Source organism: Hemitrygon akajei, chromosome 5 (assembly GCF_048418815.1).
Source record: "Hemitrygon akajei chromosome 5, sHemAka1.3, whole genome shotgun sequence".
Taxonomy (NCBI): domain Eukaryota; kingdom Metazoa; phylum Chordata; class Chondrichthyes; order Myliobatiformes; family Dasyatidae; genus Hemitrygon; species Hemitrygon akajei.
Window position 1 is genome coordinate 132,891,409 of NC_133128.1, and position 19,151 is coordinate 132,910,559.

Consider the following 19,151-nt stretch of genomic DNA (forward strand, 5'->3'; position numbering starts at 1 on the left):
CCAATGTAGAGGAGGCCACATTAGGAGTACTGGACACAATAGACGACCACAACAGACTCACAGGTGAAGTGTTGCCTCACCTGGAAGGACTGTTTGGGGCCCTGAATGATGGTGAGAGAGGAGATGTATGGGCAGGTGTAGCACTTAAATCGCTTGCAGTGATAAATGGAGGGACAAATGGACAAAGGAATCATGGAGGGAGCGATCCCTGCGGAAAGCTGGGGGGGGGGGGGCGTAGGGATGGAAGGTAAAGATATGTTCAGAAGTTGCAGATGATAACGTGTTGTTCCCTAATTCCCTATTCCAGCTGATCCCTTTGACTTCTTAATGTACTTTTTATAAATGAGACTTTGAAAATTCCACACAATGCTCCAACTATAATTTGTTACCTTGTGCAGATTTATCAATTCTCCTTTGCTTTTATAAAGTCTGGTGATGCAGATCTTTCTGTTATGGGTTTGTCTTGCAATGCATAATGTATTTGAGCTTCCATACCTCTTCTGTTCACCCTTCCATTCCTTTTGAGTAACTATTCCCCTTCTACCCAAATCCCAACAAGTTTACAATTGCACATGGTAATTTTTTTTTAAATTTTTTTTTATTAGTTTTTCAAAACATTTTACAAAATTAAAAGCCCCAAATCCCAGTGGGGAGCATTAATACAGTGCAAGATTAAGCATACAATAACAATATGCTACAAACGAAGAGGATTTAACAAAAAAGCACCTAAATTAAAGACAAGTAAGCTTAGTGTCCTCCCCAATCCCCACAACACAAGAAAAAAACAACAACAACTCCAGACCAACCACCACACAATATAGAGAGTATAAGTCAGGACAGTCAAACTCCCAGACTGTGAATACACTTAGTAACAGAGGATAATAATGCCTACTACCAGAAAAAAAAGAAAAAGGGAGCTGAAAGCAAGAAAAAAAAACAAAAAAAAAACCCCTAGTCAAGAGGAAGGTTATGAAAGTACTCGATAAAAGGTCCCCAGACCTTATGGAACTTTAGATCCGAATTAAAAACTGAATAATGAATTTTTTTCGAGGTCCAAGCAGGCCATAATGTCATTAAGCCATTGCGCATGAGTGGGCGGGGCAACATCTCTCCATCTGAGGAGGATCAAGCGTCTCGCCAGGAGAGAGGCAAAGGATAGTATTCGGCATTTGGTCGGACCCAGACATAAATCTGTCTCGCCCCAAAAACCGAACAGAGCAATTAAGGGGTTAGGTTCTAGGTGCTGATTCAGAATACCCGATAATGTAGTGAAGACATCTTTCCAGAATTTCTCCAAGCTAGGACAGAACCAGTACATATGGATGAGAGAGGCCACGCCCCTCTTGCATTTATCACAGAGCAGACTAATGCCAGGGTAGAATCGAGATAGTTTAGATTTAGACATATGGGCTCTATGAACAATCTTAAACTGTAAGAGGCAATGGCGAGCACAAAGGGAGGTTGAGTTGACCGATTTGAGAACTGAGTCCCAGTTCTCAAGGACTAAAGGAGATATTTAAGTCCTGCTCCCAGGCCATTTTAATTTTATCCACAGGGGCCCATCGTAAGGCTGCTAGTTTATCTCGGATAATTGAAATTAAACCTTTACCTAGTGGATTAATGGAAAGAAATAGGTCCATAGCATTTTTCGCAGGCATTTCAGGAAAGTTAGGAATTAAAGGAGCAGTAAAGTGTCGGATTTGGAGGTATCTGAAAAAGTGAGCGTTAGGCAGGTTGAACTTAACGGAGAGCTGCTGAAAAGAAGCGAAGCGATTATTAATGAAGAGATCTTCAAAATATCTAATGCCCTTCCTGTACCAAACATGGAATGCTGAATCGTACGTAGTAGGTAAAAAAAAAAGGTGATTATGTGCGACAGGGCTAGAAATGGAAAACCCCTGGAAACCATAGCATTTCCTGAACTGAGCCCATATACGCAAAGTGTGTCTGACCAGAGGATTAGCTATTGATCTGGGCAGACTGCTAGGGAGTGCAGAGCCAAGAAGTGCAGATATAGATAATTCTTTAGTGGAGCTCAACTCCATTGCCACCCAGTTAGGGCACTCGGGTTGACCGTGGAAGAAAGACCAGAAGGCAGCACAACGTATATTAGCTGCCCAGTAATATAAGCGAAAGTTAGGTAAAGCCATGCCACCCTCTTTTTTAGATTTTTGGAGGTGGATTTTATTCTAGAGCGCTTATTCTGCCACAGATATGACAAAATAATAGAGTCTAAGGAATCAAAAAAAGATTTAGGAATAAAAATTGGGATAGATTGAAATAAGTATAAAAATTTGGGAAGAACATCACATGGTAATTTTTTCTCCACCACGTCAATTTAACCCACTGCCTCATCCCTGCCCTCATCAAGTACATTGCAAATTTACTCATGGTATAAAGTAATAATATAGGTCCAATGGACAATCCAAAAATATTTATGGAGAAAGGAACAAATTGAACCCAGTTTTAATCACTATAATTTCAGTCCTTCTTCAATCTGCATAGCGTCTTTTATATATAACACTTTGCAACCATTGCTTACACCAATTTGCTATATGTCTTGGTATAACATATTCCTTCATTTTCATGAACACTCTCTTGAGCCATACAGTTTGAACATCTTAAATCAATTGTACTTTTCGCACCTGTTTCTTCAGATGTAGCCTGCTTTTAACCCATGCATTAATTGTGGATTCTCAGTCTTTACCTTGCATATAACTCTATTTTTTGAACAGAGATGGTGCATAATTTATTTTCAAATCTAGCAAAAGTTGTATATCTAAAGAGTTTTCAACATTAGGGCAATCATACCTTTTACATCCTCTCAGTCATCTTCTAGCAGTGTGCTTGTTATCAGAGACTCCTCTATCTTAATTTCTTTATTTTTTCAACTTGTTACTATTTTTTTTTCTTTCTAAGCCGAAGGTTACCATTGCATTTGTTGTTGTCATTTAATACATCTAACACTCAAATCTTTACTTGTATTGCTTTGGGCATTCACATACACCCCATCGGTCCTTAATCTACTTCATGGATAATATTGACCCAGTGTTTTATCATTTAGCTTCTGCGTGATTTGTCCTTATACCACAGTTCGTGCCTCATAGCATTGTGCAATCTTTCTCCCTTTCCCCTTTTGTAGATGGCATTAGTTAAATTCCTGTTTAACAACTTTACTCCAGTAAAATTATGAATTGCATTCTTTACCCTCTGGTCTTAATATATCTTTGTCTTATATAATACTTTTAATCTTCATCTTGTTTTACTTGCCTACTCTGCAAGGAAATGAGTGTGCCATATTGGTTTAGGTGAAGGCTGCCCACTTCATGGTAGCCTCCCATGCAGAATCTATCAATGAGAATTTAGTTACCTTTCTCACAAATTTTTATTACAGTTTTCATTAAGTTTTCTAGCTATAGCTTAGTGGAGAATGCAGTTGGATGATTCTAGATATTTGAGCACAGTTAAGCTGACTTCCAGTGCTATTATTGAGTGAGTACTGCACTGATGGAGATGCATCCTTCACATGAGATGTTAAGGTATATGGAAAAGATTTTGCAAAAGAGCAGGGAATTTATTCCTTGCTTGCTCAATATTAATCTCTGAAACAGCAACTGTTTGTGGAACCTTGCTCTGTAAATTGGCTGTTGGGTAACTTCTTACAATGCCATTAACAAGATGTAAATTACCTCATTTTGGACCCTTTTTCCTCTTTTTTTGAAGGCCTCTACAAATGCACTAGGAAAGGCACTCTACAAATGCAATCCTTATTTCGTTTTTGAATGTTTCATGATTTAAAATCTTGGTGATGAGACCACTAGCAGCATTTCAATTCCATCGGAATCAGGTTTATTATCACCGGCATGTGGTGTGAATTTTGTTAAATTAGCAGCAGCAGTTCAATGCAATACATAATCTAGCAGAGAAAAAAATAATAAATAAAATAAAAATAATGATAAATAAACAAGTAAATCAATTAGTATATTGAATAGATTTTAAAAAGTGCAAAAACAGAAATACTGTATATTTTTTTAAAAAGTGAGGTAGTTTCCAAAGATTCAATGTCCATTTAGGAATCAAATGGCAGAGGGGAAGAAGCTGTTCCTGAATCGCTGAGTGTGTGCCTTCAGGCTTCTGTATCTCCTACTTGATGGTAACAGTGAGAAAAGGGCATGCCCTGGGTGCTGGAGGTCCTTAATAATGGGCACTGCCTTTCTGAGACACCGCTCCTTGAAAATGTCTTGGGTACTTTGTAAGCTATTACCCAAGATGGAGCTGAATAAATTTACAACCATCTGCAGCTTCTTTCAGTCCTGTGCAGTAGCCCCTCCATACCAGACAGTGATGCAGCCTGTCAGAATGCTCTCCATGGTACAACTATAGAAGTTTTTGAGTGTATTTGGTGACATGCCAAATCTCTTCAAACTCTTAATAAAGTATAGCCGCTGTCTTGCCGCCTTTATAATTACATTGATATGGTGGGACCAGGTTAGACCCTCGGAGATCTTAACACCCAGGAACTTGAAGCTGCTCACTCTCTCCACTTCTGATCCCTCTATGAGGATTGGAATGTGTTCCTTTGTTTTACCCTTCCTGAAGTCTACAATCAGCTCTTTAGTCTTAATGAGTTTGAGTGCCAGGTTGTTGCTGTGACACCGCTCCACTAGTTGGCATATCTCACTCCTGTACACCCTCTCATCTCCACCTGAGATTCTACCAACAATGGCTGTATCGTCAGCAAATTTATAGATGGTATTTGAGCTATGCCTAACCTCACAGTCATCTGTATATGGAGAGTAGAGCAGTGGGCTAAGTACGCACCCTTGAGATGCGCCAGTATTTATTGTCAGCGAGGAGGACGTGTTATCACCAATTCGCACAGATTGTGGTCTTCTGGTTAGAAAGTCGAGGATCCATTGCAGAGGGAGGTACAGAGGCCCAGGTTCTGCAACTTCTCAATCAGGGTTGTGAGAATGATGGTATTTAATGCTGAGCTATAGTCAATGAACAGCATCCTGACGTAGGTGTTTGTGTTGTCCAGGTGATCTAAGGGCGTGTGGAGAGCCATTGAGATTGCGTCTGCTGTTGTCCTATTGTGGGGATAGGCAAATTGCAATGGGTCCAGGTCCTTGCTGAGGCAGGAGTTCAGTCCAGTCATGACCAACCTCTCAAAGCATTTCATCACTGTCGATGTGAGTGCTGCCAGGCAATAGTCATTAATTCAGCCCACGTTATTCTTCTTAAGCACTGGTATAATTGTTGCCTTTTTGAAGCAAGTGGGTACTTCCACCCGTAGCAGTGAGATGTTGAAAATGTCCTTGAATACTCCCATTAGTTGGTTGGCAGAGGTTTTCAGAGCCTTACCAGGTACTCCATCGGGACCTTCCGCCTTGCGAGGGTTCATTCTCTTTAAAGACAGCCTAACATCAGCCTCTGAGATGGAGATCACAGGGTCATCAGGTGTAGCAGGGATCTTCACAGCTGTAGTTGTGTTCTCTCTTTCAAAGCAGGCATAGATGGCGTTGAATTCATCTGGTAGTGAAGCATCGCTGCCATTCATGCTATTGGGTTTCACTTTGTAGGAAGTAATGTCTTGCAAACCCTGCTAGAGTTGCTGTGTATCCAATGTCACCTCCAACCTCGTTCGAAATTGTCTCTTCGCCCTTGAAATTGCCCTCCACAAATCATACCTAGTTTTCTGGTACAGTCCTGGGTTGCCAGACTTGAATGCCACGTATTTACCCTTCAGCAGACGATGTACTTCCTGGTTCATCCATGGCTTTTCATTTGGGAATGTACAGTAAGTCTTTGTGGACACACACTCATCCACACAGGTTTTAATGAAGTCTGTAATTACTGCAGCATACTCACCCAGGTTGGAAGATGAATCCTTGAATACAAAGCAGTCCTGTAGGTGCTGCTGTGATTCCCTGGTCCATTCCTTCTTGGTCCTCACTGCTGGTGCTGCAATCTTCAGTCTCTGCCTATACTCAGAGAGTAGAAGTATAGCCAGGTGATCAGACCCCGAAGTGAGGGCGTGGAATAGCACAATAGGCATTCTTGATGGTGGTGTAGCAATGGTCCAGAGTGTTGTTTTCTCTGGTATCGCAAGTGATCTGTTGATGATAGTTGCTTAGTGATTTTTCCAGACTGGCCTGGTTAAAATCTCCCAAAATGATGGTGAAGGCGTTAGGGTGTGCTGTTTCGTGTATGTTGATCCCATTACTCAGATCTTCTAAAGCCAGCTTGACATTGGCTTGAGGTGGAATGTAAACTGCTACCAAAATGACCCCAGAGAACTCCCATGGTAGGCAAAAAGTTCGGCACTTTACTGCTAGATATTCCAGGTCTGGTGAGCAGAATTGGGACAGCATTTGTGCACCAGACAATGATGCTTTTGCTTCTAGACAGCCAACACCCATTTTAATTTCTTGAGTATTTTAAGAATGAGTGGGAGACATGGAATATATGGCTGCATTTAATTTGCTTTTGTTTTGAATGTGCATTGTTTTCTGAAGTAGTTATGAGTGCAGCGAGAAAAGATTTGCTCTCTCCTAATCTTCACTCATTACATCTAGAGCTCTAGCTGGTTAAGTTGCTCCATTAATTCAATTATTTGTGATGATTAATTAAGATTTGCAATCCAAATTAAATAGTGTTAAAGTATCAGTACAAGTAGTCTGCCAATTACCACTTTGTATTGGCATATATTTAAATTTTGTCTTGATGGAAAGATTGATGATAAAGCAAGAAGAGCATAAAATTACGGATATACTGAGTAATAAAATAAGTGGAGTGAAAATTATGCCAAGTTTTATTGTGCATTTTGTATTGCAATAATACAGATACAAATAGTGAAAAGCTCAAATGGAAATGATAGCACAAATTACCAAAATGTAGTAATTGAGTACAAGAAAAAAACAAATGGAATAGTAGCATTTATAATCTGAGGGGAAGAAGTTTTGCTATAGATTTAAACCTCTCTTATTCTTGCACCATTCAATAAATGTGTCTTCTACAGGACACCACTAATAAGGATGAAGAAATTGTTCTTGGAAGGAGTAAAGCACAGATGAATCCGAATGGTACACAGATTCCAAACAATAGATTATAGGGGAAGTGAAATTATAAAACATATTGGATTCTGTGGACTATTACAGAACAAAGGGTGCTTTGAGTGGGGTTGCTAGAGTTTTGACTGGAATAGATAGGGAGGAATTTTGTCTGTAGGATAAAGGAACATAACCTGAAGATCAGAATCAGGCCATTCAGGGGTTTCTACTTTATACAGAAATTTTTGAAATTGTTTTTCTATAAAAGTAAATGTAAGTTCGCTCGGTTAATAACTGAGATGCATTGAATTGCAAGATAACAATCTAAAGAGATACAGAGTCAAGAAAGTGGGTGATGTTGGGATACAAATATAGTCTTGATCTTGTTGAATGGAAAAAAAAGGATTGAATAGTTAAGAGGCATACTTTTCCAATTTTTGAGCGACATGCTAAACTTCTTATATAGTATAAGCTTAATTATTCAGAAATTATTCTTTGATTAAGTTCATTGACATGTCCAACTCTATCTTCCAGAGGAATGAGTCCACAATATGACTTTGGTACCAATACCCTCATTGTTGACAATGAAATATGACAAGAAAATACCTTATTACTTTGTCACCCATTCTGTATATGAGCTCAAAGGCATGGAATATAAAATTTTTAGAATAGGGGAATCAGGTGAAAGCATAGAACCTCAAGATGGTCACTTCCCAGTGCCTTCAATATATAGCACCATTTGGACCTAAATGCTCTGATGTTTATTGAAGGCTTATTTACTGTGGATCTCAGTGTTAAACAATCACTCAATCACGCAGTTGCATTGCTCTTCTAAACAGGTAATCCCCATATTCAGTACAGAGCTGATTCCGTTTCCTTGACCTTGCACGATTCAGATATCTTGTTGAGTCGCTCTCAGCAGCTGTTTTCAAGCTGCACAGCCAAGTTTGCAGATGGGCAACAGTGTTCTGTTCCAGTGTTTGACATCACGCATCAGACGCCTTTGTGTGAAGAACATGCAAAGAAAATGGTAAATATCTTGAAAAACACGAGTGTTTTCATATTTCACTATGATCTTGTTGCATTGAAAGTTTCTGAATTAGATAGAAACCTCTACATTTTTTTTGTATACAGTGTCATTCTGAGGTCTGGATTTAACAATTATCACGAAGCTTGCTATAGTGGCACCACCAGAATGTTTCTTGAGCTGAGTGCATAAGGAGAGGTTTAATGAGATTTTCCCTGAGTGAATATGTGAAAGCATAACACTAATGATACGATGATACTGCATTGGCTTCTGGGGGAATGCCCCAAGATGATGACAGGTGCTGACAAAACGCATTTAATTTCTGCCATAAGTTCTTTGACATACAGGTGTAATACTGGGAAATCATGAAAAGTTAGAGGAAATTTATCTGATCCAAGGAAATTGAAAGCTTGGACTGTCATGCCAGAGGAAGCTGCTGAGGCACTTATGAAGGGAGAAGGCTATACACTGTTTGCATGTGGGGCAATGTGATTGGGAGTGGAAATAATTTTGAGTTGTTTTGGCAACAAGTAGAACAGACTCTGGAACAAAAACAAAAAGCACTGGATTGTATCTCTAGAAAGAGGAACAGTCAGTGCTTCCCTGGAACTGGCAAAGAAGGAGATGTATGTGGGCTTACAGTCAGAGAGTTGGGGGAGCGATATGTGGAACAAAGGGAATGGCTGTGATAGGATGATCAAAATTGCTTAATGGGGATTCAAACAAGAGAAGATCTGCAGATGCTGAAAATTGAAGCAACACACGTGCTGGAGGAACTCATTAGGCCAGGCAGCATCTATGGAAAAGAGTACAGTCAACGTTTTGGGCTGGACCCTTTGGCAGGACCCATGGAGACTCATGTCGGCACAGTTTCCAAGTCAGTGGAATGATTGGTTAATGATAAGGTGGTGGGACTTGCCTGGCAGGGTGGAATTTTTGTATGGAAAAAAAACAAAAATGTGGATGTCTGGAAAATGGAGGAGATCTGGGTGGCAGCATCACTGCTGAGTTCCTCCAGCATTTTGTGTGTGTTGCTCTGGATTTCCAGAGACTGGAATTTTGACTGCAGAATCTCTTGTGTTTAGGAAAGAAAAGCATGTTATCTAAAATTACAGAATTCAGTATTAAGTCAAGAAGACTGCAATATTCCCAGACAGAAGATGAGGTGTGTTCCTCAATCTTGCATGGAGTCTCATTGTAATAGTGCAGGAGTTTGCAAATGGAGAAATCTGTGGGGGTGGGGTTGTGAATTAAAGTGGCAGATAATTGGAGGCTTGGAATCGATCATTCCTGCAGATTGAGTGCATGTGCTCCATAAAGCAGTCATCCTTTCTATGTTAGATTTCTCCACCTTATGAACATCTGATGCAGTAACAAAAGATTGAAAGGCATGTAAGTGAATCAGCACTTCAACTAGAAAGACCGGGTCGGATGGTACGAAGGGACGAGCTGAAAGGATGTGAAAGGCTGTACAGGAGAGTGCAGCTGATGGGGAGAGGTAGGTGGGGTTGGAAGAGCTGACAAGGGAATGAAGGGAGTGATCCCTATGAAAAGCTGGGAGAAAAAATATTTACTGTATATCTTGTTGGAACTGGTGGAAATTGTAAAATGTGATTCATTGAATGTTGGGGCTGTTGTAGTTGAAGGCAAGGACTGGGGAAAGTTATTCTTCTACTGCCAGGTGATAAGGGGCAAGGGCAGAAGTGCAAGAAACAGAGGACATGTAGTCAAGGACTGTTTAACTTACAGAAGGAAAGCCACAGTTAAGGAAGACAGAAGACATTAAACATCTGGAATCTGGAACCCTTGTGTAGAAGTGCAAAGGCAAGCAGCCAGTAAACTGCTACTAAATGCATCCAGATTTAGGAGCCTTGCTTTAACCGTGACCCAGAGTTCAGCAGAGTACCTGTTTCTCTACCTGTGTGATGTTGCAGCGTGGACTTGGCAAGCTATTTTCAGTGGTTCTGATACTATCTGACTGCAGCAGAGCTGAGAGCTAACAGCAGGCATCTTATGGGTCTAGTTGCTCTTTGATTAACTTGACAAATTCTGGAGGCCTTGCCTTTGAATCTGGAGACATGAATTCATATCTCACCATAGAAGAAGGAGAACTTAGATTAGTTTATTATCAATTATACCAGGGTGTAAAAAAATTCCTTGTTCACATGAAACACACAGAGCAAGCAGTATACACGCTGATAATAAATGTAACAAATACAATGATGGGCGCAAAACAACAGAATGATGTAAATATTGTATTGCAGACTGAAGTAGTGAAATAACAGTTCAGCTCATTGAATTAGAACGATGACCATGATTTACCTAAATATCTAAAGCCATACCTGATTTAGGAATGTTCTCGAGGGAAGGAAATCTGTTGCCCTTACCCTGGTGTATGTGACTTCAGACCAACATCAAACTGTTTAATATCCTTTGTAAAAACAAGACTGGCACAGTTTAAGAGTATTAAGAAAGGGCAACATCCTGTGAATTAATGACAAATGTTTCTGTTGGCTCAAGTATTTGCTCACAGTTTACAAAGAACTTCTATTGTTCTATGTCACCTTGTTCATATAGTTTGAATTATGATAAATTGCTTGGACGTACCAATATGTTTATGCATAAGACACCACTGAGGAATTGGAAGCTATTGAATAGTAGTTTCTGACAGTGTAGTGCACCAGATTCCATTTAGTGACCTGCAACTCCAAAATCAGTACAATGAGCAAGGTGACCTAGTGCCTATTAATCTCAATATTGAAATTTGCAGAGTGGCATTCAGTGTTCAGGGTGACCAAGCTTGAAACAAAACCCTGATTCCTGTTTTAAAGAGACTTGGGTGACGACCAGAGCCCTTCATGATATAAATAAGAAGTAATGGGTTCTTGTGGCTAACATTCTTCATGTAGCCCATATCTCTCGCAGCAAAAAGTATTGGTTTGAAAACTCTAATGTCTGTTGCAATCTAGAATACAGAGTGGCTGATGTAAATCCCAATAGCAAGCATTGTGTCAAGCATTTGGGGTTAAGTTTTTTCTCTTAATTGAGTTGTCATCTGCAATGCTTTAAATCATTTTTATCATGTGGTTATAAACAAAGACAAAAGATTGACACTTGTTCTTAAAATTGATACAATAGCAGCTGCTGTAAACTATTATGTTGTGGAACCTATGGTTGAAGTGATCAGCATTTCAATTTTTTTCACCTATGGGAAACTATTCATAACTACCTGTGCACTCCACCTGAAATGACTCATAACTACCTGTGCACTTCCACCTGAAATGACTCATAACTACCTGTGAATTTCCACCTGAAACGACTCATAACTACCTGTGTATTTCCACCTGAAACTACTCATAACTACCTGTGAATTTCCACCTGAAACTACTCATAACTACCTGTGTATTTCCACCTGAAATGACTCATAACTACCTGTGCACTTCCACCTGAAACGACTCATAACACCCTGTGAATTTCCACCTGAAACAACTCATAACTACCTGTGCACTTCCACCTGAAACGACTCATAACTACCTGTGAATTTCCACCTGAAATGACTCATAACTACCCGTGCACACCACCTGAAACAACTCATAACTACCTGTGCACTTCCACCTGAAACGACACATAACTACCTGTGAATTTCCACCTGAAACTACTCATAACTACCTGTTAATTTCCACCTGAAACGACTCATAACTACCTCTGCACTTCCACCTTAAATGACTCATAACTACCTGCGAATTCCCACCTGAAACGACTCATAACTACCTGTGCACTCCACCTGAAACGACTCATAACTACCTGTGCACTTCCACCTGAAATGACTCATAACTACCTGTGCATTTCCCACCAGAAACGACTCATAACTACCTGTGAATTTCCACCTGAAACGACTCATAACTACCTGTGCACTTCCACCTGAAACGACTCATAACTACCTACGAATTTCCACCTGAAACGACTCATAACTGCCTGTGCACTTCCACCTGAAACGACTCATAACTACCTGTGCACTACCACCTGAAACGACTCATAACTACCTGTGCACTTCCACCTGAAATGACTCATAACTACCCGTGTATTTCCACCTGAAACGACTCATAACTACCTGTGTATTTCCACCTGAAACGACTCATAACTACCCGTGTATTTCCACCTGAAACGACTCATAACTACCTGTGCACTTCCACCTGAAACGACTCATAACTGCCTGTGCACTTCCACCTGAAACGACTCATAACTACCTACGAATTTCCACCTGAAACGACTCATAACTGCCTGTGCACTTCCACCTGAAACGACTCATAACTACCTGTGCACTTCCACCTGAAACGACTCATAACTACCCGTGTATTTCCACCTGAAATGACTCATAACTACCTGTGTATTTCCACCTGAAACGACTCATAACTACCTGTGCACTTCCACCTGAAACGACTCATAATTACCCGTGTATTTCCACCTGAAAGGACTCATAACTACCTGTGTATTTCCACCTGAAACGACTCATAACTACCCGTGTATTTCCACCTGAAACGACTCATAACTACCCGTGTATTTCCACCTGAAACGACTCATAACTGCCAGTGAATTTCCACCTGAAACGACTCATAACTACCCGTGTATTTCCACCTGAAACGACTCATAACTACCCGTGTATTTCCACCTGAAACGACTCATAACTACCCGTGTATTTCCACCTGAAACGACTCATAACTGCCTGTGAATTTCCACCTGAAACGACTCATAACTACCTGTGTATTTCCACCTGAAATGACTCATAACTACCCGTGTATTTCCACCTGAAACGACTCATAACTGCCTGTGAATTTCCACCTGAAATGACTCATAACTACCTGTGAATTTCCACCTGAAACGACTCATAACTACCTGTGCACACCACCTGAAACGACTCATAACTGCCTGTGAATTTCCACCTGAAACGACTCATAACTACCTGTGAATTTCCACCTGAAATGACTCATAACTACCTGTGCACACCACCTGAAACGACTCATAACTACCTGTGCACTTCCACCTGAAACGACTCATAACTACCCGTGTATTTCCACCTGAAATGACTCATAACTACCTGTGTATTTCCACCTGAAACGACTCATAACTACCCGTGTATTTCCACCTGAAACGACTCATAACTACCTGTGCACTTCCACCTGAAACGACTCATAACTACCTACGAATTTCCACCTGAAACGACTCATAACTGCCTGTGCACTTCCACCTGAAACGACTCATAACTACCTGTGCACTTCCACCTGAAACGACTCATAACTACCCGTGTATTTCCACCTGAAATGACTCATAACTACCTGTGTATTTCCACCTGAAACGACTCATAACTACCTGTGCACTTCCACCTGAAACGACTCATAACTACCCGTGTATTTCCACCTGAAATGACTCATAACTACCTGTGTATTTCCACCTGAAACGACTCATAACTACCCGTGTATTTCCACCTGAAACGACTCATAACTACCCGTGTATTTCCACCTGAAACGACTCATAACTGCCTGTGAATTTCCACCTGAAACGACTCATAACTACCCGTGTATTTCCACCTGAAACGACTCATAACTGCCAGTGTATTTCCACCTGAAACGACTCATAACTGCCTGTGAATTTCCACCTGAAACGACTCATAACTACCTGTGAATTTCCACCTGAAACGACTCATAACTACCTGTGCACTTCCACCTGAAACGACTCATAACTACCTGTGAATTTCCACCTGAAACTACTCATAACTACCTGTTAATTTCCACCTGAAACGACTCATAACTACCTCTGCACTTCCACCTGAAACGACTCATAACTACCTGCGAATTCCCACCTGAAACGACTCATAACTACCTGTGCACTTCCACCTGAAACGACTCATAACTACCTGTGAATTTCCACCTGAAATGACTCATAACTACCTGTGCACTCCACCTGAAACGACTCATAACTACCTGTGCACTCCACCTGAAACGACTCATAACTACCTGTGCACTTCCACCTGAAATGACTCATAACTACCTGTGCATTTCCCACCAGAAACGACTCATAACTACCTGTGAATTTCCACCTGAAACGACTCATAACTACCTGTGCACTTCCACCTGAAACGACTCATAACTACCTACGAATTTCCACCTGAAACGACTCATAACTGCCTGTGCACTTCCACCTGAAACGACTCATAACTACCCGTGTATTTCCACCTGAAATGACTCATAACTACCTGTGTATTTCCACCTGAAACGACTCATAACTACCCGTGTATTTCCACCTGAAACGACTCATAACTACCCATGTATTTCCACTTGAAACGACTCATAACTGCCTGTGAATTTCCACCTGAAATGACTCATAACTACCTGTGTATTTCCACCTGAAACGACTCATAACTACCCGTGTATTTCCACCTGAAACGACTCATAACTGCCTGTGAATTTCCACCTGAAACGACTCATAACTACCTGTGAATTTCCACCTGAAACGACTCATAACTACCTGTGAATTTCCACCTGAAACGACTCATAACTATCTGTGTACTTCCACCTGAAACGACTCATAACTGCCTGTGAATTTCCACCTGAAACGACTCATAACTGCCTGTGTACTTCCACCTGAAACGACTCATAACTGCCTGTGAATTTCCACCTGAAACGACTCATAACTACCTGTGAATTTCCACCTGAAACGACTCATAACTACCTGTGCACTTCCACCTGAAACGACTCATAACTGCCTGTGAATTTCCACCTGAAACGACTCATAACTACCTGTGAATTTCCACCTGAAACGACTCATAACTATCTGTGCACTTCTATCTGAAACTACTTACCTATACACTGCTTCTGTCTTTAGGGGGACATTGGTTGGTCTTTGAGTAGGTTCCCTTTTGCCCCCTCTCCTATTTCACTGTCTCTCCTCCTTTTTGATTCTATCATCCTTAGATTTTCTCTCTTGTTATTCATTCTCTTTCTCTCCTGTCTCTCTCTCTCTCACTCTCTCTCCTGCCTTCCTTCTCCCCGTTGCCCCTCCCTCTCTCACATGTTCTCTATATAGGGAGGGTTCACGCTGATGGTTCTGCTGTATTGCCACCTTTCCAGTCTTTCTTCATGGCTCTGTTTTACCTTTAAGGATAATTTCTTGAGAGGTGACAGTAACCGGAAAATCCAGCAACAGAGAAAACCCAGGAAGAAAACCAAGCCTCCAGCACTTACCAAAAAACACAAGAAGAAGCGGCGGAGAGGTCCACGGCGGCCTCAGAAACCCATTCCTCCAGCTGTACCCCAGGGCAATCTTACAATGCCTTCCAGTCTTGGCATATCAGTCATGGCCTCCCACATCAGGTAAACACAAACGTTTAGACTCACTGCTGTAATCATGCAAGACAGCAGGTTGTTTGTACATTGTCGTCATTATTGTTCTTTCTGAGAAAAGTAACATTACAGCTTAAGCAAAACGTTATTTAATTGTGTTATTGGCTCTATGACAGACAATGCTAGCTCAGTGGGATGAGGTATGCTGCTGCATGGCGTCTATAGTTTATATCAGATATTGGTTTCTCTCAGTCATCACACTGGCCCTGGTGTCTGCTGTAGTTGGTACCTTAACAAATGAGGATTTCTGTGTTGGTTTGAAGAGCTACCATTACCAAAGATTAGTATCAGAAAAAGGGTGCTGAGTCCAAATGAGGTACATCTTGAGAAGTTAACTCTCATAGAAAATGAATCTTACCACTGTTCTGTGACACACTGGAACAGCCTGTTACCTGCTGGGGCAGCTGGAGTGCTGTGAACAATTTTGTATTTTCGCTGATACTAATGATTTCTTTTGCTTCTTTGTTGGCTTTGTTACGTACTCGTGACACGTGACAGTGGTACCCTTGTCACGTGACTGGGATTGAAGCTATACTGGGCTTGAGGTAATGGTCTTGTGATGGAGTGACGTCATTTTCCCGCCAGTAGAGGTCATGTGACAGGTTTTTTTTACAGGGTATAAAAGGAAGACCCCACCCTGCGGGGAGGGGCAGTTCGTGGCTGGATTTGCCATGTTGACTTCATGCCACTGCGTGATTTAATGTGATGACGCAGTTTAGTTGAAAGATGAAGTTTTATCTAATGCCTGAAGTTTAAAAGGTCATTGCCAGCAGTTTCTTTACAATACTGCTAGTTAAGAATTAGTGGAGAGTGAAGATAAGAGTTCGGGAGTTAAAGATCGAGGAGAATCGAATTTTGACGGTGGAATGGGTTCGACCTTGTGTGATCCTCATTCGGAAGGATTTCGTTGACTGTTCTCGTGTTAATCTCTGTGGGATAGCAGAAGATTGAGGACAGTGTGATAAAGGAAAGGTCAGTGCCTTTAAGCCGTTACGTTTCATAAAATTCTTCGTGGGAAGAGTTCGACGCCGGGGATCGAAGGAAAACGACGTGGAAGAGAATTTAAATCGCCTTAAAAAGTCTCCCCTTTTAAATGGACTGAGCATTTTGAACTTTTGGCAATATTGCTTTAAAGAACTGTTTTTGCAACATCGCTTTAAGAACTGTTTGAGCTGCATCGCTTTAAGAACTGTTAAGCTGCCGCACAGCAGCTGTTTTCCGGTAACGTTAGTGTTTGTTTACTTTTGGGGGGTTTATTTTCAGTGTTTAATAAACGTGTTATTTGTTATAAAAACCCTTGCCTAACTCACATATATTTATTGTTGCCTGAATACGTAACAGCTTGTATTCCCCAGGTACTTCGGCACATAATCTAGAAAGCAGTATCAGTGTGGCAGTGAGAGCTGCACTGCCAGAGCTGCTGTCTTTTCAGTAAGACCTCAAGCCCAGGCCCCTTCCACCCTGTTGGCTGTTGTGAAAGATCCCACAGCACTTTGAACGAAGAGCAGGGTAGTTCTCTTTGGCATCCTGAACAGTATTTATCCTTCGCACAATATTAATAAGGCGTTTGGTGCATCTCTCATTGAGATGTTATATTCAAAATGGCTGCTGTACTTCTTAGATAACAATCACAACTGCATTTCAAATAAAAAAGTATTTAATTTCTTTTGAACTACTTTGAGATGCCTAGAACTTCAGAGGTATCATTAGGATACATATTAAGTTAGCTCTTTCAAATAGTGAATAAGGAAATGTTGCTGCTCAGAACTTTGCTGGAGTAGTATGAATTTTTTTGTAGTAGTTGGAGAAGACTCCCTGTAATGGCAAGGTATTCAATGTTGTTTGAACAGTAGCTTGTGTGATTATGGACCTGTGGAAATACTTAGTACATTGCAAACTGTGACAAGAAACTTTATGTGAGCTTAATCCAACAATCTCTGACATGAGTTCCATACTGGGTTGAGTAACCAAAAGCTTGGTAAGTTTCAAATCATGTTAAAGAAGGAACAGTGGAGTGAAAGGGATGAGCATCAGGAGGAATGGGACAGCCAGGCAGCAAAGCGCCTTTTTCAATGTAGTGGGAACAGAAGCATTTGGGTATATGTTGACTTTTTTTTTCAATCTCATTCTTTTACTACTTGGATCTGAGCATTTTCCCATTATGTTGGTTTATTGCTGCCCAAGAGTATATTTTTATATATCTCTTAACTGCTGTTTTGTTGAATTTCAGGGATTCTTCCACCCCAGAACTAAGTGCTGATGAAATCCCTGATGACATCACCAATGAGATTACGGATATGCCAAACGACCTAGAACTAAATCAAGAAGAGTTGGCAGAGGTTCTTCAGCGATTGCCTGATGATTTGCAGGACTTTGACCTCTTTGAAGGTGATATTGCATAGAAAGTGCTTTCCTTTCAAATAGTGCATTTCAAGAGTGCGTGTTTAAACATTTTTCAGGATGTTAGCATTGCTGGTAGGGCCAATGCATTGCCCTACCCTAATTCCCCTGGAGGTGGTGTGGAATCACTTTACTGAACTGTTCAAGCTTTCTGGTGAAGGCGTTCCTGCATTGTTTATATCCCAGTGTTTGACAATATAAGAATGGTAATACATTTTGGAGTCCAGCACAGCTTTGTGATCCTTGTACAGTATGTCGGTAAAATGGTGTTGATGCAAGGATTCTGGCTGTACTGGATTCTTATTTTTTCACCAATTACTAAACACTGTTGATCTATCCTTCACACACCTTAAGTAGATAACCTCACACTTGTCTAAATTGAAATCCAAGTGCATCTTTGTTTATTCAGGTCCACCTCACAGTTCTATTAGCCTTTCTGATTTTGTTTTGCACCATTTTAACACATTTTTTCCACACCATTTTAATGATATATGTATAAAAAATCAGAAAGGCTAATAGAATGCTACTGCTGTTATAAGTTCCTGAATTCATTAATCTCAGCAGAACCACTCTGGAACTTACACATGAAATTTGTTCCTGTTTGAAACATCTAAGTTAATGAAGAGATGATGTGATGAGTTATCCTTGGCAATGCTACATTCAGTAAATTATTACATCACCCCACTCAGAGTAATTAAGCTGGCTTCCATAACTCTTCGCCATGCTGGAGCAGAACTTGAAGATTAAGAATTTTCTCAGATGATGATCTGAGTCATTTTCACCACAGTTATGAGCATTGCTGCAGTTATTCTTCAAGTGGGGATTTAGACTGTGCATAATTTTCTAAAGCACAGGACGTGGTTAAACCCAAAGCTATATCGGGGACCTTAACTCTTTTCAGTTAAGGCATATAACGTGATGAGTGATCAAACTGCTCCACATTCATTAACAATGTTCCCCATCAGACTGATGTCCCTGTCAGCCCTGGGCTTCTGCATTTTCAGCTAACATTCTTTGTCCTTTCATCTCCAACTTGCTCTGTACCTATTCCTTCTCATCTGTCTGTCAGCCATTAGAACCCACTTCTTAAGTTGTCTCATCCTCCACGTTCTGTGTTGCTTCCTAGAACTTACTTTTTTTTCCTGCATTAAAAACATCCCCAGAACTCTCCAATTGCACCTTGGGTCATGTGTCTGGACAAACTGCCACCCAGTGCTGGTGATAAAACCTAACAAACCACCTTTGGGATATTGCCTTATCAGGGCAGCATTCTGC

At 40.8% G+C, this 19,151-nt stretch overlaps 1 protein-coding gene across 3 annotated transcripts in view; it reads left to right on the top strand.

Moving 5' to 3' along the window:
• Window positions 1-19,151, top strand: part of ino80db (INO80 complex subunit Db) — a 133,938-nt gene that overhangs the window by 100,468 nt on the left and 14,319 nt on the right. For 2 of the 3 annotated variants that reach the window (XM_073046518.1, XM_073046519.1), the window contains exons 7-9: window positions 7,949-8,082; window positions 15,235-15,446; window positions 17,707-17,864. In XM_073046518.1, coding sequence (XP_072902619.1) covers window positions 7,949-8,082; window positions 15,235-15,446; window positions 17,707-17,864 — 504 coding nt within the window. The remainder of the gene's footprint in view (window positions 1-7,948; window positions 8,083-15,234; window positions 15,447-17,706; window positions 17,865-19,151) is intronic. The other variant, XM_073046520.1, reaches the window with a different exon arrangement.